The sequence below is a fragment of the Gymnoscopelus microlampas genome (assembly GCF_963454915.1).
Source record: "Gymnoscopelus microlampas genome assembly, chromosome: 3".
Classification (NCBI taxonomy): Eukaryota; Metazoa; Chordata; class Actinopteri; order Myctophiformes; family Myctophidae; genus Gymnoscopelus; species Gymnoscopelus microlampas.
The window spans coordinates 47,622,539-47,646,883 of NC_139940.1; the positions used below are offsets into that span (position 1 = coordinate 47,622,539).

The 24,345-nt window shown below is 40.4% G+C and overlaps 1 protein-coding gene across 1 annotated transcript; it reads right to left on the reverse strand.

The window, feature by feature from the left end:
- Nucleotides 1-9,357: 9,357 nt before the first annotated feature.
- On the reverse strand, nt 9,358-22,071 carry LOC311041550 (uncharacterized protein). The gene is made up of 13 exons (XM_084051964.1): nt 21,985-22,071; nt 21,765-21,857; nt 14,620-14,756; nt 13,840-13,985; nt 13,594-13,744; nt 13,025-13,172; nt 11,902-12,009; nt 11,404-11,585; nt 10,884-11,026; nt 10,251-10,493; nt 9,920-10,079; nt 9,745-9,820; nt 9,358-9,621 (listed from the first exon to the last, which is right to left on the reverse strand). The coding sequence occupies exons 1-13, from the start codon at nt 22,025-22,027 to the stop codon at nt 9,602-9,604; spliced, it is 1,650 nt and encodes a 549-aa protein (XP_083908090.1). The 5' UTR covers nt 22,028-22,071; the 3' UTR covers nt 9,358-9,601.
- Nucleotides 22,072-24,345: the final 2,274 nt, after the last annotated feature.

Here is a 24,345-nt window from a genome sequence, read left to right on the forward strand (position 1 = left end):
GTCCCCCTTTGACCAATTGGAATAAGATAGCCATGAAACTTCAATGTGTGCATTGAAGTTTCATGGCTGTAGGGAATGAGTTGTACCTGTTCAAAGTTGGCATATTTCAATTGAGTACTACAGCGCCACCCTTTGGCCGATGGTTGTGAGTTTCGGATCTTCGCCGTTTGGCATAGCCCTCTACCATATTGCCGAGTTTCGTAAAAAGCGTATGCACGGTTGGGCCAGAACTGAAAAAACGGTGGAAGAACGCCTACAGTTACAATAAGGCTTCGAGCCTGATAGGCCTGGAAACCTTAATAATATAAAAGCAAAAGCATAAAACAACATTAAAATAGGCAATACAGTGAGGACTTAAAAATCAACCAAAGAATCAGCTAAAAGCAAGAGTGAAGAAATAGGTCTTGAGCTGTGCTTTAGAGCTATCGACAGAGGCTGCCTGTCTTAGGTGTAATGGGAGTTTATTCCACACTGTCGGTCAGCTAGGGGTGTACTAATGTAAAGGGGTGTGCTATTATGAGCCAATCACAGTACAGCGAAGGGTGTACTAATGAGGTGTCCCAACCCCACTTATAGGGGCGGCTACACCGCCCAAAAATACGGTAACTCTGAGGACCCCCTAGGGGTCCCGTACCCCCTGTTGAAGACCCCTGATCTGAAACACAAGATGCATGTGTTAACATTATATGACATAACAAACAGACAGACAGACAGACAGACAGACAGACAGACAGACAGACAGACAGACAGACAGACAGAGACAGACAGGATTTTCACAATTTCTCAGCTAAAAGTGCATCTTTGGTCAATTTATTAATGCTTGATGTGTGATATATTTGCATAATGTTTACATAATACTGTACCAAACAAATGAATAATGGTGAATGTGAAAGTTGATGAATTGAATACATAGGAGTAGGACCACAATGGAAACAAGACTTTTTTTATGTTATCCTTTTAGCCAATTTTTCTTGTTGCTGTTTAACTTTTTTCACCACAATTAAAATGTAATCATAACATTTTGAAAACATATTTAGGCCTACTTAACACCCAACTTTTCAGGACGTCTGAAATTACAATTCATACTGAAATGATTAAACAAGGTAATAATAACAATAACAAATATAGCTGCAAGCAGCGATAATACGGGGCCAGGGATTGCAGAGAGAAGAAAGAAAGAAGCAATGATAAGTAATATGCACAATAAGCCATAGAAACATAGAAGACTGAACTTGAGAGAAAGAAGACCATGCAATTAACAAATGAGCATTTTAAACCCATAACCCTAACCTCAGCCAAACTATGCCTTCCCCTAACCTCAAGAAATACTATGCGCAAGCCTACGAATGCCAAACCATGATCGCCTCAACACATCGTCGGGGACCGAACCGGTGACCTCCGGACTCAATTGAGCTAGAGATATGATAGTCCTGACTGTGTCTGTTGATATTTATAACTCATTCCGTCCCTGACGGACTGTTTTGCTAACTACTCTAGATCAATGGTTCCCTAACCATCTACCGATAGAGAAATTGTATGTCTCCTTGGAACAGAAACCAGTGAAAGTAGCCGATCTACATGATGATGAGAGAGAGAGACAGAGACAGAGACAGACAGAGACAGAGACAGAGAGAGAGAGAGAGACACAGTGAGAGAGAGACAGAGAGCAGAGAGAGAGAGAGAGAGAGAGAGAGAGAGAGAGAGAGAGAGAGAGAGAGAGAGAGAGAGAGAGAGAGAGAGAGAGAGAGAGAGAGACACACACAGAGACAGAGAGAGAGAGAGAGAGAGAGAGAGAGAGAGAGAGAGAGAGAGAGAGAGAGAGAGAGAGAGAGAGAGAGAGAGAGAGAGAAAAGATTGGAGAGAGAGAAACACAGAATAGATTGGAGAGGGAGAGAGAGACATGGAAACGGAATAGATTGAAGAGAGAGAGAAAGAGAGAGAGAGAGAGCGAGAGAGACATGTTAACGGAATAGATTGAAGAGAGAGACATGGAAACGGAATAGATTGATGAGAGAGAGAAATGGAAACAGAATGGTTTGATTGGACATCTCAACCTATTGCCATTAACAAGATTCGAACTCTCAACCTTCGGACTAACAGGCTGCAACACTACCTATAGTGCTATAGCTTTGTCCAGGCTGATATTGTCTGTTGAAGATCATAAACTCTTGCCTTCTGTCATGAACCAAGCCCCTGTTTCACTAACACTAAGATCAGTCGTTCACAAACCATTTACCAATGAAGAAATTGTACATCTCCTCAGAACCAAAACTAGTGAAAGTAGCCGATCTAAGCTCACAAACCATTAAAAGTTGTGAGATTGTAGATCGGCTATTTTCACAATGAAGTATGTTACACATTGAAAAAACATACTCGCGTTGCTATCTGAATAGTTGTGAGATTGTAGATCAGCTATTTTCACAATGAAGTATGTCATACATTGAAAAAACGCACTCTCAAATAAGCATTTCATGTTATCTTTAACAATTGCAGATGTATTAATTGACAGTCATGTTGTGTGAAATGCAGCTTAAATGAAGTCTGCACCAAGTGAGGCTTGAACTGGCAACCTTGAGATTATGAGACATACACTTAACCGGGAAGCTATTGGACCAACAGACGTGAAACCCTGAAAAAAGAGATCACAGTGATGATACAGTTTCACGCAGATAGCTGAAAAATCCTGGGTTTAAGTGTTTTTCAAACTGCTCAAGATTGCGGACAATCTAAGGGTGGTGCTTACTGGTCAACGTGATAGATGTGTTCCTCATTAGTCAAGGCACATGTGTAAGCAGGTCTAATGGCTGTCGGCCAAACGAGGCATGACTTTTGCTTGTTTAAAGTTTGCATAAAAAAAAAATTGCTATAGCGCCCCCGTTTGACCAATTGGAGTAAGATTGGTTTTAGTGATATTTGGAATGACCCTTTACATTTCTGCAAAGTTTCAAAGAAATGTGAGTCTGCATGTATATGTTAGGGGCAGATGAATAATTGTCATAAAACTGCAATATTCATTGGCTCATTAAAGCTTCATTTTTTCACTTATGGAAAATCCGCTGCATCGTTGAGTCGGCATAGGTCCAAAGTTCATGTGTAAATGTGTTTCATGCAGATTACTCAAAAATCCCAGGAGGAGATAGGTTTTAACTGTTTTTCATATAATTCAAAATGGTGGGAGATCTAAAGGTCAGAGGTCAAAAGTCAGAGGGTGAAAGTTGTTCAGCATGAGGAGTCGCATATGTGTATCAAAGTTTCATGGCTGTAGGTCAAACAGGGCATGAGTTGTACCTGTTCAAAGTTGGCATTTTCAATTGAGTGCTATAGCGCTACCTTTTGACGAAAGATTGTGAGATTTATTTCTTGATAGTTTTTCATGACCATCTATCATATGGCCGTGTTTCGTAAAAAGCGTATGCACGGTTCAGCCAGAACTGGCAAAAACGGCAGAAGAAGAAGAAGAAATGGAATATAATGCCAATAACAAAACGGGTCCATGCTGGAAGCCTGGCCCCGTAATAATGGATGTGTATAATGTATTTTAAATGTGTGTAAATAAAAACAAATATGATGTATTCCCAATATTCTAAAACAATTATGCCATAACTTAAAAGATACCTACTGAGAGTTAGGCAGGCATAAGCATTTGAAAGTTGTGGGAACCAACACAAGCATGTCTGTCTTAGGACATTAACTTTAAACTAGTCACATTTAACAGAAAGGTGGCTGTCTCTGTGTGATGACCAACTGCTCAGTAGTTGTTGAAGCTAGACAGACATAATGCCAAACTTCTGAGCACCACCAAACTACTGAGTAGGCCTATTGGTATTATTATACTATTGTACTATCGGTACTGTAGGTGGCAGTGTTCATTTGAAAACATTTTTTTATTTAGATGTAGTCATATTTTAGTCATCTGAAATGTTTTAGTGTAAGTCCCATTCGCACAGGATTAATATTAAGGGACCTCTGGTAATATGAGTTAGCATTTACATTAACAGTATTTATTTAATATTACAGTATTTATTCACTCTGAAATAATTCTCTGACTCTGATTGAGAGCCCAACAAGCCAATTAAATTATCAATACACCAGAGGCGTTGGAGACTCCCACAACGACAGGCAACGCATCACATGGGATGAAGATAGCCTTAGATCAAGACTATCGTAGATGTATTTTATCGGGTCTGACTTTTACTTTCGTACCTACGAGAGTCTTAGCACCCCCCCCCCCCCCCCCCCCCGTAAAGCCCGTATTTATCAGAACATGGTTTCCGGCATATTTGTGCAATGTATCAGTCACATCTTTCAATAGAGAAGTGTTTTAATCCCTGGACCACACACACTTTGAGACCCACTGGTGTAGCAGGGTGTTTCCAGTGAGCCAACATGCCCAATATCAGCACCCTGACTCTGTTTGACCAGAATGGAACAGAGCCTTCATTTGTTTCATTGGTAAGACCTGTGAAGGAAGTAAGGAAGAGGCCCAATTTCTTTCCAATATATGAAAAAATGCTTACACTCCTTGTCAGTGTCACGATGCGGGGCAGAGAAGTGTAGGACCCAAGCGCAGACAGTGAGCAGAGACAGAACAAATCAGATGCAGGGGGATTTATTACTTAAACCGGGAATAAAAGGACAATAGGTAACAGACAGAACACAGTGACAACATTAATGAACCAACACTGACTAGAAACAGAGGGGCAAATAAATAGACAAGGACTAACTAGGCACAGGTGAGAACAAGGACAATAAACACATGATTGGCTGAGACTGAACAGGACACAGGTGAACTCCAAAATGCAATTACATACAGGCAAGACAAGACAGGAAGCGGCAACAAGGCAAAACAGGAAACAATAGGACAACACTGCAAAATAACAGTACATGGAGAACAGGGAACAAGACAACAGAAAGAATGGCCAAAAGGGTCCAAAATGGTCCAATACCATAAAAGGTCAGACAATGGCTAAATAATAAAGTCAGTCCACGGTCCGAGGAGCGGACCGTGACAGTCAGATCCTAGTAATGTGTTGTGCTTTTAGAGCCTGCTTTTAGATTCACGTCCTGTTGCCTGCTCTGGTTGTATGGCTTCCCTGCACCTCTTCTCGCCTGCCCAGCCAGCCGAAGCCCATTTTTTTGGGGGAATTTTGGATTTATTTTTGTCTCTGTGTTTGAGTCTGCACTTGGGTTGTACCTACAAGGTCATTGTGGGCCACACCCTCAAAATAAAAGCCTGTATGTGTGTCATAGAATCAGAATCAGAGTCATCTTCGTTGTCACATCACAGGTTTGCACTGATGTTCAAAGGAAGAATGTACGGCTGGTAAAGCACATCAATTTCAAACATAATTAGATTTTACATTTATTTGATCAGATATGCCCCCTTCTTTATGACCCCATACAACTTCAAACACCATGTCAGACTCATTGTTATTTCATGCATGGACTTTATGGATTTCATCGATGGACTTAGAGAGGACTCCTTGATGCAACATTGCATTTCAGAAAATATTAACATAATGAAATAACTAGTCAAAAAATGGAGGATCAATCATCAGAATCAGGGACGTGTTTTCTATTCTATTCTATTCTATTCTATTCTGGCTATCTATTGAATCAAGCAACTTAAAAACTGGGGTCTGGGGTGCACACAAAAGCCCAAGTAGAAGTGAAAAGGACCTCAGAAGTGTTTCAAAGATAAAACAATAGCCTACACACCAAATGTGGGTCCAGTTGAAATTGAAACCTGTTAAGAATCACTGATCAAGACTGAAAGAACACTGACCAATGTACCCCTGCAAATCAGTGCTGCTGCTTGTGTGTGTGTGTGTGTGTGTGTGTGTGTGTGTGTGTGTGTGTGTGTGTGTGTGTGTGTGTGTGTGTGTGTGTGTGTATGTGTGTGCGTGCGCGCGTGTGCCTGTGCGTGCGTTTGTGTGTGTGTTGTATGTCTACCAACCCAGCAAGACTAGCAGGATTTATACAACAACTTTAAGTTGAACCTACGATGACAACATGACAGTTATTGGCAAATGTAGTTGTTTTTCTTGCCATTCAACCTCTACCAATGCTATTATTATTACTTTTCTTCCTCATGCCTTCAATATTTGTTCCCATCAAAGAACACTGGGTGTGACTTATTTATCGGTGCCAAATAACTTCTCTTTTGCACTCGTTATAACAGCCTTGTGGTGTGGGTGACGGCTAATGTAAGCAGCCACAACTGGCCTGATTCCAAAATAACTGGTGTGACTGCACACCTGATGTGCATCAATCAAACGACATTGATCAGGAGTTATAGGCCAGGGGTAGGCTGAGAGGTGGACATTGCTCTCGTCTTTGTATGTCTTTATGTATGTATTTTTTTTTTTTTCTTGTGTCATGTCAAATGTGTGTACTGTTTATTGTTGCATACATGGCTACTGGGTCGCAAGACAAATTTCAGTGAAAACTGACAATAAAGTATTATCGTATCGTATCATATCGTAATCTAATCTATAGAGGCAGGATTTTGTATTAGTTGCACAACACGATGAGTCTAAATTCATCTCTTATAATTTAGAGATGAAAGGACAACAGCTATAGCAAAACAGCTAGTACTAGTTACAGTACTTTTCAAAGTTTTGTAACTATCTAAACCTTTAACTAATTCTTATATATAATCAACATGAGAAAAGAAAATGGAAAGACAATTCAGTGTTTAATCAATGACTTTGGTTATATGGTTATATTTGGCTCAGCTGCGTGGTGTTGGTTACCACACCTCACCACTTGGTGGTGCTTCTCTCTTATAGTCTCTACACTGCCCGACATTTGAAATGGTTGGCGAGTGAACAGATCGTTAAGCATTTCACATTGCACGAGTTTCTCTCTTGAAATCGGGCTAAATATATCGTTGTGATTCTCGCACGATTGATTGATCGGCGACAGGGGTTCACTGATTACAAGATATTTCACCACGATGTGATCCCGACCCAATACATACACTTGTTTTTATTCCAAACGTCACACGAAAACGTGAAAGGCTCCCGTGATATATGCGCGAGACCGAGACAGGACGCTAATGATTGACATTAAATAATTCTCAATTTCGCTGTATTTCTCTCTTTCTCTCCCTCTCTGAAACAAACGTTTCAAAAGTCAGACAGTTTAGTTCAGCAGTGTTGCCGTGTCCGCTTATTATAAGCGAGTTGCTTGTAAAAAATATTGGTCTGCAAGCCCTATTCCTCTAATAATAAACAGCCCCATCGTCAAGCAGGCTCGCTCACTCTATCAATCTGTTTATCATGTTTAACTAATACAGGACTGGACTGTCTGTACGTTAATATTGCGTTTCTATGCAGGAGGACTAGCCACGGTGCGTCTCTGTTGGACTCAACAGTGAATCATGCTGATAATAAAATAGTTTACCTACCAGCTACCTCGCTGGCTGGTACTGTGCTTTGATTGGCTGTTGCACGGCTCTCATCGGAACCGATAAGCCCAAATATCCAACATGCTAGAAAAGTAAAAATTATCGGGAACCGCTCGCCGAGCGCAATTTATCGGGCTGAGATCGGTGGTTTTCTCGGCGATCACCAAAAAATATCCCCGAGAGCCAAATCGGGTCAAATGTCGGGCAGTGTGTAGAGGCTATTACCTTGCGTAGGTCATGTTAGAGAATTTATAAGCCTTTGTTGTGGTCATAGAGTATGACACGTGACTATCAGTACACAGTATATTTTTTTATTATTTCATGCATCAATCATATCTTCTCATACTGTATGTAGTAGGTTTGACATAACTCTAATTTAATTTAATGTTAATTTAAATTTGAAACAATCAAGTAACATATGAGGTTTCCACCCGGCAGAGACGATATTTAAAATATGTCCAAATCAAATCAAACTTGGTAGGTTACTAGTATTGATGTAACAACCCAAGACCAAGGCAGCTACAGTATGCTGGAGGTATGGATGGGCATTAGGCCTACCAGAACAATAAAAAACTGAATTCACCTTGTTTGCATTAGTTTATGAGCTAAAAGTAGGATTTTTAGACGGTTTTGTCACACAATGAGTAATCTCTCAAGAACAGATTCTGCTCTGTGTTGGAATCTGTCGGTAGCCGTGTTGACAACCCGTGCGCATTGGTTTCAAGTGGGTGTGCCTTCAGATCAGGAAGCAGGCCGCGCTTTACCCAATCAAATGTAGTGGGCGGGATTCACGTGTCCGTACACCCTTCCCCCCTCGAAACTAGCCGAAACTAATTTAACAATAGCGTCCTCGGAGCAGACAGAACCACGGACAGATATTCACATTTTAACTTACTCTTTCATTATAGAAACAAGTGGGCTTATAACCAAAACCATCCATGTTCTCTGGGAGAAGTGGTGTTAGTGTTCAGTGTAGAAATATTGTTAGTGGGAATGAAAACATAGTCGCACCAACCGGAAGTGATGCGCTGAAGGCAGACACAAACCCCGGTTTCCCTGCGCACTGGTGTTCCGTTTGCCTCCGGCCAGACCCAACAGACAATACAAACAGCAGAGGTCGCTGTTTTTCATTTTCAGTTGGGTCTGGCTACGCGAGACTACAAAATGAGTGAATGAGAGTAAGTAATCGTTACTGTCTGCACCTCTGTTGTTGACTCAGAACAAAAGACAGCAGCAACAACTACCACAAAAACAACAAAACTTGATAATGTAAAAGCGAGCTGGAAATAATAATACTAATCATAGCAAAGACTAAATAAAAGATGACGTCACCCTTGGTCAACAGACACCAGTGCAATAATTCACACTGGAAAACTCCTAAACCAACGAGACCAGAAGGATTGTGATATTTCATTGGTTGAGCAAGAAAAAGGCAAGTGGTATTTGATTGGCTAATGTTAACTAAGGTCTTGTACTGTATATTATTGCCCAACCAAAGGATGTTCATCCTACTGAGAAGGATTGTGTTTTATACTTGTGTGTATTGTGAATAATATATGTTGTGTACACAGGGAGGATTCATGTATAGTTGATGTTAAAATAGAAGTGCTTGTCAGTATCGCCTTGTTTTTTTTCACCATTGACTTACATTAGTTATGACACACACTTGATGTCAAAAAGGACAGTTACATGATGTTTTCTTACACAACTCCAGATTTGATTTGTACTTATTTATTTATTATATGATATTATATTATATATTATTTACTTATATAGGTATTTACTTTTATAAACATTGAGGTTACATACATTTTATTTGTGTATGAATATACTTCATCCTTGAGCATTCACATATTTCTATATTTACTAAATAATAATAAATAATAAATATCTATATAATGTTTTATTTGGTACCTTGAAGAAGCAGACACAGATTTGCCATTTCATGCATTTTATTTAATTTTTCAAATCACCATTTAATTGCTATGATTATTATTGATTTGCAGTATTTCTTTATTTTTTCAGAAGAGAGAAATAAAACAATTGTAAATGATTAGTTAGATTAGATTAATCATAGCATAGCATATTTCTGAAACCTACGCACCAACAAAAAAAAACAACTCATGAAATCATACAATCATACGTTTGGAAAATTGAATATACTGGAGTCAGTTAAAGATGTCCGCTGGTTCACTCCACTAGCTTGTCCCCTGAAGATCCAAAGCAAAGAGAAAAAAAATAAATGTAATCCACTTTAACATTGAGTTGTCAGCACTTCAGATCCTTGTATTTCATAAAATACTGTCTTTGTTATTGTTGTTCTTGATACTCACAGGTGATTGGTCCAATGGTGATGGGTTTGAACGGTACAGATGTGGAAATGGAGCGACGACGCCTCCCCGAGCAAACCTGTGAATGGTGAAGGAATAGCAGTAAGCACACAGTTTGCTACTGACTTAACTGTCTGGTGTGAAACAGCAGAGTGAGGAAAGAAAGTGTGAAACTTACAGGAGAACATGAGGAGGCTCTCTGGTCACACAGGTGGAGGCTGCAGTGAAGGTAGATATCTCTGTAGTCTCCATTTAACAGGAAGAGCAGGGCAGAGAAACGAGCCTGGAGGGAAGAGCCGCTCTCAACCACTGTCACCTGACGACGGTTGGTAGAACATCTGGAGAAAAGAAGGGTCACGTTGTAAGTGTTACCATTAAGGGTATTCATATTGGTTGTTAACCACACAAACCCAGACCCCGCTCCCACCCAACTTCTACCGCAACCCTCTCTTTTATTGTTTGTTTATTGTGACACAAACCATCTGCTGAGGCTGAAGAATGAAACATACTTGTTTTGAATGAGGAAGTGTCGTATGAGGTCATCAGGACTGGAGGAGTGAGTGGCGTAGCAGTCGTCCAGAACGACCACAAACCTTGGATCTGTTTCTCCTACAGATACTCCTACATACAGGGCAGAACCTACTGGCAGGGTGACTGGGCCTGCTGGGTAAGGCTCTGTGTAGTTGGAGTTTTGGAACAAGGACGTGGAGACGCTGGTTGGTGAACCCTCACCTGACATGCCACCTTTAAGCCTGTCAAGGAAACATCGATTTAAACGATCAAACTGTATCTGTGGTTTGGTTTGGCCGAGCGGCTGGCTGTCACTGTTAGCAGAAACATTTTGAAGTAAGAACTAAGAACTGGCTTGGCAAAAAAATACAAAATATTGGCCATATGTATAAAATGTGGCATACAAATAGTTTCTTTAGCCTGGATCAAAATATAACAGCAGAGAAACAAATTGAAGCCTGAAATGTAATATAATAGTCTCTTCTTGTATGGCAGCAAGTAAGAGGCTGCCTTTTCACAGTTTTGTACTGAGGCTGTTTGGTGCAATGCAGTTCACATTTATTGTACTGCAATACATTGTATATTCACTGTGTTTTCACTATCATTTGCAATTTTGAAAATAGGTTACTTACTGAAGGTTTGGTCTGATAGCCACATCTAGGCTGGTTTCTGTGTCCAGAGGATAGACACAGGAGAAGGGAAAACTCTCAGGAAGGAAGGCATTTGCAGGATAGACAAATAAACTGTTGGAGTAGATGGCATGGGTGTTGTTGGTCTGAAAGACAGAGGTTAACTGAATGGTCAGTCCAGTGAATCATCTACCCAGCTGGAACCAAGTACCTGTATCCACCTCATAATTAAACAGAATGACTGTAAAAAATGCAGAGTAGATTTTTCTTTAAAAAAAATGCATGGCTTTATATGGTAACTCCTTTAACAAACTTTTTCCAACCACAAAGTAACTCTGGATTACAACTCTATAATGTACTGTGGCCAACAGTATCACTGTGTCAGCCACTTGAGCTGAACTATGACTAGACCACATAGCAAATCACAGGAGAGAGCTGTTTTTTTGCACAATAGAAAAACTAACTTTACAGCTGATAAAGACAATTCTTTAAAACAGCGACATGTTATCAGACAAATCCTCACCGTCAACATGTTTCCACAGGTGTCAGCCTGACGTTCCACTTGGTACCACACTGTTCCATCACGCTCTGTGAAAGATGAGCACCGCGGGTCGGCCAGGTGACCAGAGGATCCATTCAGACCAGAGGATTGCAGACCAGTCAGCAGCAGACCAATCTGGATTTGACTCTGACCACAAATTAGTTCTGGAGGGTGATGGATTAAAGAGGAGGAAGATACAGTAGGAAGGAAGAGCAAGGACGGCAAGAGCAAAAATAAATTCAGTAACAATATTGTTATAATTGTAATTACTATGTTGTGAAATACTGAAATACAAAATAAAGAAATACTTATTAATTAATAGCCACAAATACACTACATTTATAGTGTTTTGTTTAGACTGTGCAGACTAATCTTTTTTTGTGTAAATTGAAATTGCTAAGATAAATACTAAAATAAAATGGGCTTAACAAATTAGTAAACATTTTCACTAGGCATAATGCAGTATAAATTCATGTTTACCTTCATCGAGTGTTGTAGTTGTTGTTGGTGCATTAGTTGTAGTAGTTGTAGGTGTTGTAGTCGTTGTAGGTCTTGTAGTTGTTGTAGTAGTTGTAGTTGTTGTTATTACTGTACAGTGGGAAAACAACACTCAGGCCTTCAACGCTACCAAACAAACGGAATATGAATACTTACAGTATGATGTGAATGACAAAAATATGAAACAAAGACACTGTGTAATGCCACAAATAGAACCAATTAACAGATGTCTTTAGTGTACTGTATGTCTGCGTAGATACTAGGACCATGAGCAGATGTGTATACTGTACTGTATGTCCACCTGGGAGGTCCGTGCAACAGAAACATGGGGTTGGTAGCTATTATGAATACAATGGACTATGAAAGGCGATGTCTTGAAGCACAGAAGTGCTGCATTTGTCATGTGTGAGTTAGATTGCATTAAAAATATACTAAAACAGTTTATTTTTTCTTTTTTAGATCTAGTAGGGTATAAGTACGGTAGCCTGGCATGGCCAGACTAATATCACTGAAGTAAGGAGACTAATAAGGCCCTTTTTGATTTGTGTCAGGTTGTGTTCCCGCACGTTATTGTTGACTTACACGGATCACTCAAATGAATTGAATGACTGACAACAGGAAGTGATGCCCATAATTCACACATACACATTTCCCCAAAAAGCTCCCTCGGAAACTTGTGGATATACACCGGTAGGCCTGGTCCAAGCAGGCGGTGCCATAGTCTTCATTAGCCAGATCCCACAACTCTATTTTCTGCCTCCTCGCCTCCTCCGTCCTTTACATCATGTCTGAACGTACATCACTGCAGTGTTTATTAACAGAGTTAAACCTAGTGGTATTTAGGCCATGTCAAGTTCACAAGATGGTCACATATTTTGGCAGGTCACCAATTTCACCGTAACACCGCCATGCTGGAGGACGCAGGACGTAGGAGGCAAGGAGCAGAACATTGAGTATAAGATCTGACTACTGACTCCAAAACAAATGACCCACCCCCCACCCACTGCAAAATAATAATGCAAAATAAACCAACAACAAACACTCAGTTGAATGAATCTAATATGATTTTCTGACTGAGCCAGACTTTGTGTGGACTGAAATATACCTTCAATTGGACAGATGTTGTTCTGCAAAGTCTGCCTGACTCCATCGAGAGCTTGAAAGTTGGTCACTTGAAACACATGCTTCGATGGATCGGTAGCAATGGTGTCCAACTCTGCTTTTGCATTAGCATTATTAAAAGCATTTCCAACCTAAGGATACCGATATATAGTGTTGACAGTTTAAGTTATTGCTGTATAATTCTAGGCTCATCTTGACATTGATATTGATACTGTACATTTTAAATTAAATAGTCTTGGTAATTAATCCTCAAGGTGAGGTCAAGGTGTCTTTACGTAAAATCTTGTGTAAGTACAGAAGAGTAGAATTATTTTGTTAAACACATTGTAGCAACTTTAAATATAGTAATACAGTAGTAAGAAACACGCACACACGCATGCACTCAAACACACACAGTTGACCATGCAGTTGCAGTTGTCAAGGCCATCAGTGGAAAGTATTCTCTGGTTTATCAGCTACAGGTATGTAAAAAAACGTACAGTATAATTAATTTATGGTTTATTTTTTTTCCTTAAGTACATTTCAAAATGGTGAGTTTGGCTGACAACTTACCCCAATGGCAAAAAGAATAATGCCCTGCCCTGCAGCTAAGGCAGCAGCATTAGGTAAGTCGCTTCGATCACTAGACGCTCCATCAGTAATGACTATCAGGAACTTGTTGACGTTTGGTCTCGATCCTTTATTTCCTACAAAAACATATTGGCTGTCGGAATAAAATAAAATACAAAACTGTACTTGTGTTCTCTTGTCATAAAATGTTAGAAATGTGTGGTATGTTATCAAGATAAAGGCACTTACACAACACTTTTAATTCCTCCAGCTGTATAAGTCCCTCCTCTCATTTTATAGATGCGATCAAATTGATATTCCCAAGATCCTGAGGTTCCAAAATTATCGAAATTATAGTGGATGGTGGTGTATCCTGCGTATTGGACAATTGAGAACTGTAAACACAGAAAAACACTGAACTCACTGAAATATACAGTATTCTGCAATTACAGTCAAGCGATTGAAATGGTTGAGAATCAAGCTGGAAGCAAGCCTGTAAAATCAGTTCTATTTTAAATGTCATCAATCATTCAAAGTATCAGTTAAATGATATTCCCATTTTAGCATGAGCATGGTGTTGAAAGTACGTATTGTTGGCCTACGCTTGGTCAACTTTATTTACAGAAGCAGCTGCAGGAAGCAGTGCATTCCATAGACATATAAACATTAAAATAGCCTTGAATGGTACCATAGTAGATGCTTATTAGCGGTCTGGGGATCTTAGTATAGCCTGCCCACAGCAAAGCATGGTAGGCACTCCTATATGTGAACAAAGTAATACAACAAAATAACTTTTGTGAAACTAGATGGGAGTTAAGCAACTAGTTTGCAATGTATTTATTGTTTCAGATAAGATGGATGGTTATCCCATCATTGATGATGCAATGTAAACATGACATCTAATGTTCTATAATAGTATGTACAGCTTTACAGTGCTGGACCTTTTTAACTTGGCCATTTTAAAATGGCCCAGTTTGTAAGACAACTCTTTATCCTTTTTAAGTTATAACTTGACTTTGCTAGACCCACCTGTGTAGCTTGTCCCAGGCCCAGCAGTGAGCGAATCACACTTTTAACAAAGGTCTTCATTGTGCTGAAATCCCTGGAGGAAACACTGTCTGAGCCCTCCAGCAAGAATGCAATGTCTGCTGCTGCCCCAGGACACGCTGTTAGAGATGTAGAAGAATAGAATAATTATGCTGTTTCTATGCAACTTTTACACGTCTTGATCATTTTGTTTTATGGAAATTAATATTTTAATATCAGTGTCAAAGACAGGACACGTACATTTGGTGTCTGATGGCCATCAGAAAACTAAGTATAAATATAGCTGCAAGCAGCGATAATACGGGGCCAGGGATTGCAGAGAGAAAGAAGCAATGACAAGTAATATGCACAATAAGCTATAGAAACATAGAAGACTGAACTTGAGAGAAAGAAGACCATGCAATTAACAAATGCGCATTTTAAACCCATAACCCGAACCTCAGTAAAACTATGCCTTCGCCTAACCCCAAGAAATACAATGCGTCCGCCTACGAATGCCAAATCATGATCACCTCAACACATCCTCGGGAACGGAGATCGAACCGGTGACCTCCGGACTACAAGGCTGCCTTTCTTCTCAATGAGCTAGAAGTGTCTGTTGATATTTATAAGTCATTCCGTCCCTGACGGACCAGGCCTCTGATTTGCTAACTGCTCTAGATCAATGGTTCCCTAACCATCTACCGATAGAGAAATTGTACGTCTCCTCGGAACAGAAACTAGTGAAAGTAGTCGATCTACAAGCTCACAAAACGTTGCTATCTGAAAAGTTGTGAGATTGTAGATCGGCTATTTTCAGAATGAAGTATATCATACATTGTAAGCATTTCAGGTTATCTTTAACAATTGCGTATGCATTAATTGACACAATCATGTTGTGTGCGATGCAATTTGAATGAAGTCTGCATTAAGTGAGGTTTGAACTGGCAACCAGAGAGAGAGAGAGAGAGAGGCTTGAACTGGCAACCTTGGTGTTGTGAGGCATTTGTTTAAGGGAGAAGCCATTGGACCAACAGACAGAAACTGTGAAAAAAAGAGATCATACAGATGATACAGGAGATTGTCAGGTATGTCTCCTCGGAACAGAAACCAGTGAAAGTAGCCAATCTACGTGATGGAGGGAGGGGGGGGGAGAGAGAGAGAGAGAGAGAGAGAGAGAGAGAGAGAGATAGAGAGAGAGAGAGAGAGAGAGAGTAGATTGGAGAGAGAAAAACACAGAATAGATCGGAAAGGGAGAAACACAGAATAGATTGGAGAGGGAGAGAGAGAGAGAGACAGACATGGAAACGGAATAGATTGAAGAGAGAGAGAAAAAGAGAGAGAGAGAGAGAGAGAGAGAGAGAGAGAGACAGACATAGAAACGGAATAGATTGATGAGAGAGAGAAATGGAAACAGAATGGTTTGATTGGACATCTCAACCTATTGCCATTAACAGGATACAAACTCTCAACCTTCGGACTAATAGGCTGTAACACTACCTATAGTGCTATAGCTTTGTCCAGGCTGATATTGTCTGTTGAAGATCATAAACTCTTGCCTTCTGTCATGTACCAAGCCCCTGTTTCACTAACACTAAGATCACTCGTTCACAAACCATTTACCAATGAAGAAATTGTACATCTCCTCAGAACCAAAACTAGGGAAAGTAGCCGATCTACAAGCTCACAAACCATTAAAAGTTGTGAGATTGTAGATCAGCTATTTTCACAATGAAGTATGTCATACATTGAAAAAACACACTCTCAAATAAGCATTTCATGTTATCTTTAACAATTGCAGATGTCTGAATGAAGTCTGCACCAAGTGAGGCTTAAACCGGCAACCTTGAAATTGTGAGACATGAACTTAAGCGGGAAGCTATTGGACCAACAGACATGAACCTCTGAAAAAAGAGATCACACTGATGATACAGTTTCACGCAAATAGCTGAAAAATCCTGGGTTTAAGTGTTTTTCAAACTGCTCAAGAGTGCGGACAATCTAAGGGTGGTGCTTACTGGTCAACGTGATAGATGTGTTCCTCATTAGTCAAGGCATATATGTAAGCAGGTCTAATGGCTGTCGGCCAAACGAGGCATGACTTTTGCCTGTATAAAGTTTGCATTTTCAAAAAATTGCTATAGCGCCCCCGTTTGACCAATTGGAGTAAGATTGGTTTTAGTGATATTTGGAATGACCCTTTACATTTCTGCAAAGTTTCAAAGAAATGTGAGTCTACATGTATGTGTTAGGGGCAGATGAATAATTGTCATAAAACTGCAATATTCATTGGCTCATTAAAGCTTCATTTTTTCACTTAGAAAAAATCCGCTTGCACCGTTTGGTCGGCATAGGCCTAAAGTTCATGTGTAAAACGTTTCGTGCAGATTGCTCAAAAATCCCAGGAGGAGATAGATTTTAACAGCTTTTCATGTAATTCAAAATGGTGGGAGATCTAAAGGTCAGAGGTCAAAAGTCAGTGTGTGAAAGTTGTTCATCATGAGTAGACGCATGTGTGTATCAAAGTTTTATGGCTGTAGGTCAAACAGGGCATGAGTTGTACCTGTTCAAAGTTGGCATTTTCAATTGAGTGCTATAGCGCCACCTTTTGACGAAAGATTGTGAGATTTATTTCTTGATAGTTTTTCATGACCATCTACCATATGGCCGAGTTTCATAAAAAGCGTATGCACGGTTCAGCCAGAACTGCGAAAAGTGGCAGAAGAAGAAACGGAAATATAGCTGCAAGCAGCGATAATACGGGGCCAGGAGAGAGAAAGGATAATTCCTTTAACAGGTCAGTTCATGAAAGTCCTTGCGGTCTTGTTTCCAATGAGGGCCTGTGAGCAATTAGGGGTTAAGAGTCTTGCTCAGGGACAAATTTCATGTCATCGACACATTTGCTGACCTCGCCTGGAATCGTACCTGGGGCAACCAGAGCCTCTGGCTCCCTAGGCGGGCTCACTAACCACTCAGCTATGGCCGACCCTCAGAGAGAGAGAGAGAGAGAGAGAGAGAGAGAGAGAGAGAGAGAGAGAGAGAGAGAGAGAGAGAGAGAGAGAGAGAGAGAGAGAGAGAGAGAGAGAGAGAGAGAGAGAGAGAGAGAGAGAGAGAGAGAGAGAGAGAAAAACGGAATAGATTGAAGATAGAAACGGAATAGATCGAAGAGACAGAGAGAGAGACATGGAAACGGAATAGATTGAAGAGAAAGACATGGAAACGGAATAGATTGAAGAGAAAGACATGGAAACGGAATAGATTGAGTCATGTTTTTTGCAATTCAACTTAAATGAGTGTGCATCAAGTGAGGCTTGAACCAGCAACCTTGTGGTCGTGAGGCACTCTTAGGTAGCTGCAACACTACCTATAGTGCTATAGCTTTGTCCAGGCTGATATTGTCTGTTGAGGATCACAAACTCTTGCCTTCTGTCATGACCCAAGCCCCTGTTTCACTAACACTAAGATCACTCGTTCACAAACCATTTACCAATTAAGAAATTGTACATCTCCTCAGAAGCAAAACTAGTGAAAGTAGCCGATCTACAAGCTCACAAACCATTAAAAGTTGTCAGATTGTACATCGGCTATTTTCACAATGAAGTATGTTATACATTGAAAAAACATACTCTCATTGCTATCTGAAAAGTTGTGAGATTGTAGATCAGCTGTATGTAAAAAATCACACCCTGTGTGAAGGTAGCGGCGCCTTTGAATACATTATGTCATCGATATGTGTTTATAATGTGTTTATAGCCATGTGTCATGTGAAGCTTGACCAATCACTTTGTTGACGGGTCTGACCAATCAGAGCGTCGACGACAGATAAAGTTAAATTGAGGATCTAACTTTAAATAACTTACCTAGAAGGAGACTTTAGCCAAATAAAAATATATACAAAAAAAAACATGAGGAAATAAAAAATAAACCTTGACATCATAGTGATGTCATGAATAGTCCCCTTGCCTGACAAATCACAACCTTGACGGGCCTGACCAATCAGAACCTTGACGGGCCTGACCAATCAGAACCTTGACGGGCCTGACCAATCAGAACCTTAACGGACTCTTGGATTCTCGATCGTCTCTATCAAACCATTCTGTCATAACGGATGACTGGGTCCCGAACTCAGACTTTCTATACATTCACCCTTCATCTGTTCTTGTATCTTTCTCTTTCTATTCGTCATATTAACTTTAAATAACTTACCTAGACGGAGACTTTAGCCAAATGAATAATAAGATGAAGTCATTGTCATCGTTTATATAGACATCGAATTCTATATTCATGACATCATAGTGATGTCATGAATAGTGACCAATCACAACTTTGGCGCACCTGACCAATCAGAACGTTGACGCACCTGACCAATCAGAACGTTGACGCACCTGACCAATCAGAACGTTGGCGCACCTGACCAATCAGAACGTTGACGCAAAAGCCAGGCATAGAGGGCTAATATCCGCTCTATACCTAAAGGTATAGAGCGGCTAGCGCCGCTAAAAACACTCAATTAAGTATTTCATGTTATCTTTAACAATTGCAGATGTATTCATTGATAGTCATGTTGTGTGAAATGCAACTTAGATGAAGTCTGCACCAAGTGAGGCTTGAACTGGTGACCTTCAGGTTGTGGGGCACACATTTAAGCGAGAAGCCACCAACAGACAAGAACCTGTGAAAAAGGAGATCACACAGATCATACAGTTTCACGCAAATAGCTGAAAAATCCTGGGTTTAAGTGTTTTTCAAACTGCTCAAGATTGCGGACAATCTAAGGGCGGTGCTTACTGGTCAACGTGATAGATGTGTTCCTCATTAGTCAAGGCACAAGTGTAAGCAGGTCTAATGGCTGTCGGCCAAACGAGGCATGACTTTTGCCTGTTTAAAGTTTGCATTTTCAAAAAATTGCTATAGCGCCCCCGTTTGACCAATTGGAGTAAGATTGGTTTCAGTGATATTTGGAATGGCCCTTTACATTTCTGCAAAGTTTCAAAGAATGGTAAGTCTGCATGTATGTGTTAGGGGCAGATGAATAATTGTCATAAAACTGCAATATTCATTGGCTCATTAAAGCTTCATTTTTTCACTTATGGAAGATATTTTGCAAACGTTTTTTGGTATAGGTCCAAAGTTCATGTGTAAAAAGTTTCGTGCAGATTACTCAAAAATCCCAGGAGGAGATAGGTTTTAACTGTTTTTCATATCATTCAAAATGGTGGGAGATCTAAAGGTCAGAGGTCAAAAGTCAGAGTGTGAAAGTTGTTCAGCATGAGGAGACGCATGTGTGCATCGAAGTTTCATGGCTGTAGGTGAAACAGGGCATGAGTTGTACCTGTTCAAAGTTGTCATTTTCAACTGAGTGCTATAGCGCCACCTTTTGACGAAAGATTGTGAGATTTATTTTTTGATCGTTTTTCATGACCATCTACCATATGGCCGAGTTTCATAAAAAGCGACTGCACGGTTCAGCCAGAACTGGCAAAAACGGCGGAAGAAGAAGAAGAAACGGAATAATGCCAACAACAATATGGGTCCATGCTGGAAGCCTGGCCCCATAATAATGCCAATAACAAAACGGGTCCATGCTGGAAGCCTGGCCCCGTAAATATAATATCTAATCACTCAACTTTCTTTTGATCCATCAATATTTGTGTTGCAAATTATTAATTTTCAGTGTGTCAAAATGTCCTGCAGTGTAACTGTCTATTATCATGTTATGATAGTGGATACTTTGTTAAATAGACAGTAACAGTATGGTTATAGAACAGAACAAAAGTTTTAGTCTCAGGTAGAAAGTCATATTTCATGCAGTGGAGTCATGACAAGCTGCCCTGCATAATATAGGGGCAGTGTTGACGTGCGGCCCCACTGACCAATATACATATTTATGTCTATGAGTGTGACGACTGACCTGTTCTACAGGATGCTGTAAATCAGTCATCCCCACAAACTTTCAGAGAGGCAGCCTCTGCCATGCCAGGTCTGGTATCTGACTTATTCCATTTGGCTACTGTATCTACCACAAGATTACAACAAATACCGGTATGTGTGCGCTATTCTCATGACAGACCCCTAAACACTGTTTGTGCTAGGTTTGGTGCAGATTGGAACAATGGTGCGCCAGAAGTCCAGATGTTACGTTTGTGATGTCCACTGTTGGTCCATCCACCCACCCTCTAGGCAATTTTTTAAAATAGGATACTGCAGATGCCGTTGTCTGTATATTTTGAACAGTACGTATACTTAGGAACAGTAAGTATACTTAGGAACACTTACTTCATATACAAGAATATATTTGAAAACAAGTAAGTAATTATAATATATACTAATATTAATACTATAAAGAATTTTTTTGTTCAGAAAAGGTGGTATAGAGCAATAAGATAATACATGACAAATGTCAAGAGACACACTTGAACCATTGACAAAAAAAAAATCTGTGTACGTGGTCGGCATACAAACCAGGACACCCATCTAATATTAATGTTAATTGGTCGCACTTACTACAGAAAGCTGCTCCAGGTGTCCGTCCGTCACTCCGTCACTCCGTCACACACGTCACACTTTTGCCCTGCTCATATCTCCGCACCCATTGCCCCGATCCATGCCACATTTTGCACACACACTCCTTACCTGCCAAACTACACCCTCCAAGGACCCCCGGAGCTCCAGGGACCCCCAGCTGCCTCAGGGACCCCCAAGTGTAAAAAATGAGCACATGTGGACAAATTACCAAATGACCACCCCAACGGGGCTGCTCACGGGGCATTCCCGGGGACCACCCACTCCTGGTGCTCCAGAACGGATGCAAAAGTGGTGGCGCCCCCAGTGGAGGACCCCCTGCCACTGCAGCTCACATAAAATGCCGTAACTCGGGGGCTTGCACAACAAAATCTGTGCCAGTCGTATTTCTCAGCATTCACTCTGTTACCCATTTGCAACAGCTACACATTATACGTTTTCTGCCCACATAAACGCCACCATGTCACAGCTAACCCCACATTTAGACCACCAAACAAAACTATCCATTGCCCACACAACTAGGAACCAATCGCCGTTACAGCCCTCTTCTGTATACATGTGACCTACGGTCGCTTATCTCCCGATTAGGGAGTCTTACTGGTAATTGGACATTAGAGGTAGGTTACCTGGGCTGTTTCCAGTAGCATTCTGTATGAACAGAACTAACAGAACAGCTGACACTCTGACCATGGTCCACATCCTGGAGATCTGACACAAACCTGTTGGAGATACAGTATACAAAAGAAATTTAGACAGACTATAGCACAAAAAAAAAGATAGAATGTAAATGTAGAAAATTGACAAAATATGTTACATGCAGAAACTTATTTGCCTATATCACCTTACCTTGCAGAGGTCGTGTTTTAAGATTCAACCTGGAGGTGAGCATTTATAAGCCTCTAGAGCTCAACAGTGACTGCCCACTTTGTGAACATCTCCACTTCCGGAAGTGACCTTCCGTGATTGATGGTTGGGAAGGTGACACTAAAAAATGTCATATGTTAGGAATTACCTTGTCTAATTAAACACAGACAGAGCTGAGTCATATCTACACACACTCATTACAAGGTGTGAGTGTGATCATCCATGACAGGTGTCATACAAACAGCAATACACAGATTGTTCATGTATTGCAGGGCCTGAACATCCTTGTAGCCATGCCATATGTCTTGATGCAACATTACGGAAAACATTAACATATTGAAATGAAGGTCTCCTCAATCAAAGGACAATATCAGTCACCAGAACCAGGGACGTGTGTTTTTAGTTATGATATGATATGATATGATATGATATGATATGATATGATATGATATGATATGATATGATATATGATATGATATGATATTGTATTGTATTGCTGGACAGGTACAGAGGAGGGTTAGTGAGTATATGGTGCATAGCTGTGGGGAGTAGGGGTGCTGAGGGGGCTGCAGCACCCCCTAAAAGTAATGTATGAAAAATAAAAAGATTTAATAAAGAATATATAAAAAAATATATTAAAAACATTTTTGCATAATGTGCCTGTTGTTGTTGTCGTTATTTGGGGGGGATTTAGTGCAATATGTGTTCTGGAACCGAATTAACCAAATGAAAGTAACAAAAACCCACCAAAAAACGTTTTGTTTTTTTAGCACGAGCGCACACGCTAGGCACGCATGCAGCATCCGAAACCTAAAACGTCTTCCCACGGCCCTGTTATGGTGTGTGTGTGTGTGTGTGTGTGTGTGTGTGTGTGTGTGTGTGTGTGTGTGTGTGTGTGTGTGTGTGTGTGTGTGTGTGTGTGTGTGTGTGTGTGTGTGTGTTGCATGTCTATCCAACCCACAAGCAGGATTTATACAACAACAACAACATTAATTCATCAACCTACAATGAGAGCATGACAGTAATTGGCAAATGTACCTTTGTGTACCTTTGTACCTTTGATGGAGTTATATTATTTGTGGTATTTTCTTCCTCATGCCTTCAATATTTGTTCCCCTCAAAGAACACTGGGTGTGACTCTCTGCCAGTTTCCTTCTCTTTCACACAAGTTATATTAGAATTTAGTTTTATTTTATGCATGTACACAACAGCTATAGCAAAACAGCTTGTGCACCGTATACATAATCCACATTTTAATAAAGACTAGGAAAATATAGTTTCACTGTAAACCAAAGGGGGCTGGCCATTATTCAGAAGGCCATAGTCAGAAACATGTTAGGTTAGTGTGAGGTCAGGGTTAGCTATACTAGCTATACTAGCTAATAGCTATACTATACTAGTTCAGAATAATGGGCCGCTAATGGGCCGCTAATGGCACTGCAACAATCCAGAATGTGGTTGGCAAGAATGTTTATTTAAGGTTATTTGACAATATAAAGTCTTATAATTATCTAAATTAAACTCAGTGTTTCATACTGTAAATTATACTGTGACTAGACCCTACCCGGTGAAGGGCGCAGGCAAAAATAGTTGCAAACGTGGGGTTATTGTTTTCATAGACCTAGCTGCTTGTTTCTCACGCGAAACCTGGCAACGTTAGCTCCCATTGTTTGACACATAAACACTAATAATACGCTGAGATTTGAAATTGATGAAATTGAGAAACGGGCTTTGCAGCTAAGTTCAGATGGTAATGGTCAATGGCTGTGTGCAAATTCAGAGCAATTGCTCCAGTCACTGAGGAGAACCGGGCAGCTTTCCACCACGCACTACAGACAGACAGAGGTTTGTAGAATTATAGGATAGGAGGATAGGAGGATGCAACTCAGCTACTTGGGGTCTAGATTGGTGGGTTAGCCAGCTTCATGGGCAAAATAACACTGTGATGCATCGCACTATAAAACTACTACAAGTTCTTTGCCAATTCAGTTACTAATACAAACAAGTGTAACAGATTTAACTCACAGCATTGAATCTATTATCTCCAGCAGGCCAATGGCAAATGGGGGGGGGGATTATGTTATTGCACATGATTGTGTGTATGTCTGTTTGACTGTTTGGGGGGCTAATCTTCCAAACTGCTGGACTGATCAACATCACATTTCTTGTGCACGCTGCCGAAGTACGTCCATGCATTTGTTTTCACATACATGTTGTGCATACACTAAAGTATATTGCAATTCACACGTATGCAACCAACAAAACAACTTTGCAATGGTTCAGATGTGCTGATACAACACGTGTGTGTGTGTGTGTGTGTGTGTGTGTGTGTGTGTGTGTGTG

Excerpts from the sequence above, each read along its gene's own strand:
- LOC311041550 (XM_084051964.1), bottom strand. The coding sequence starts at position 22,027 with ATGCTCACCTCCAGGTTGAATCTTAAAACACGACCTCTGCAAG. Across the intron at positions 14,757-21,764 it reads TGCTACTGGAAACAGCCCAG|CGTGTCCTGGGGCAGCAGCA; the intron begins GTAACCTACCTC and ends CATCTCTAACAG. Across the intron at positions 13,745-13,839 it reads GGAGGAATTAAAAGTGTTGT|CCAATATGTTTTTGTAGGAA; the intron begins GTAAGTGCCTTT and ends TTATTCCGACAG.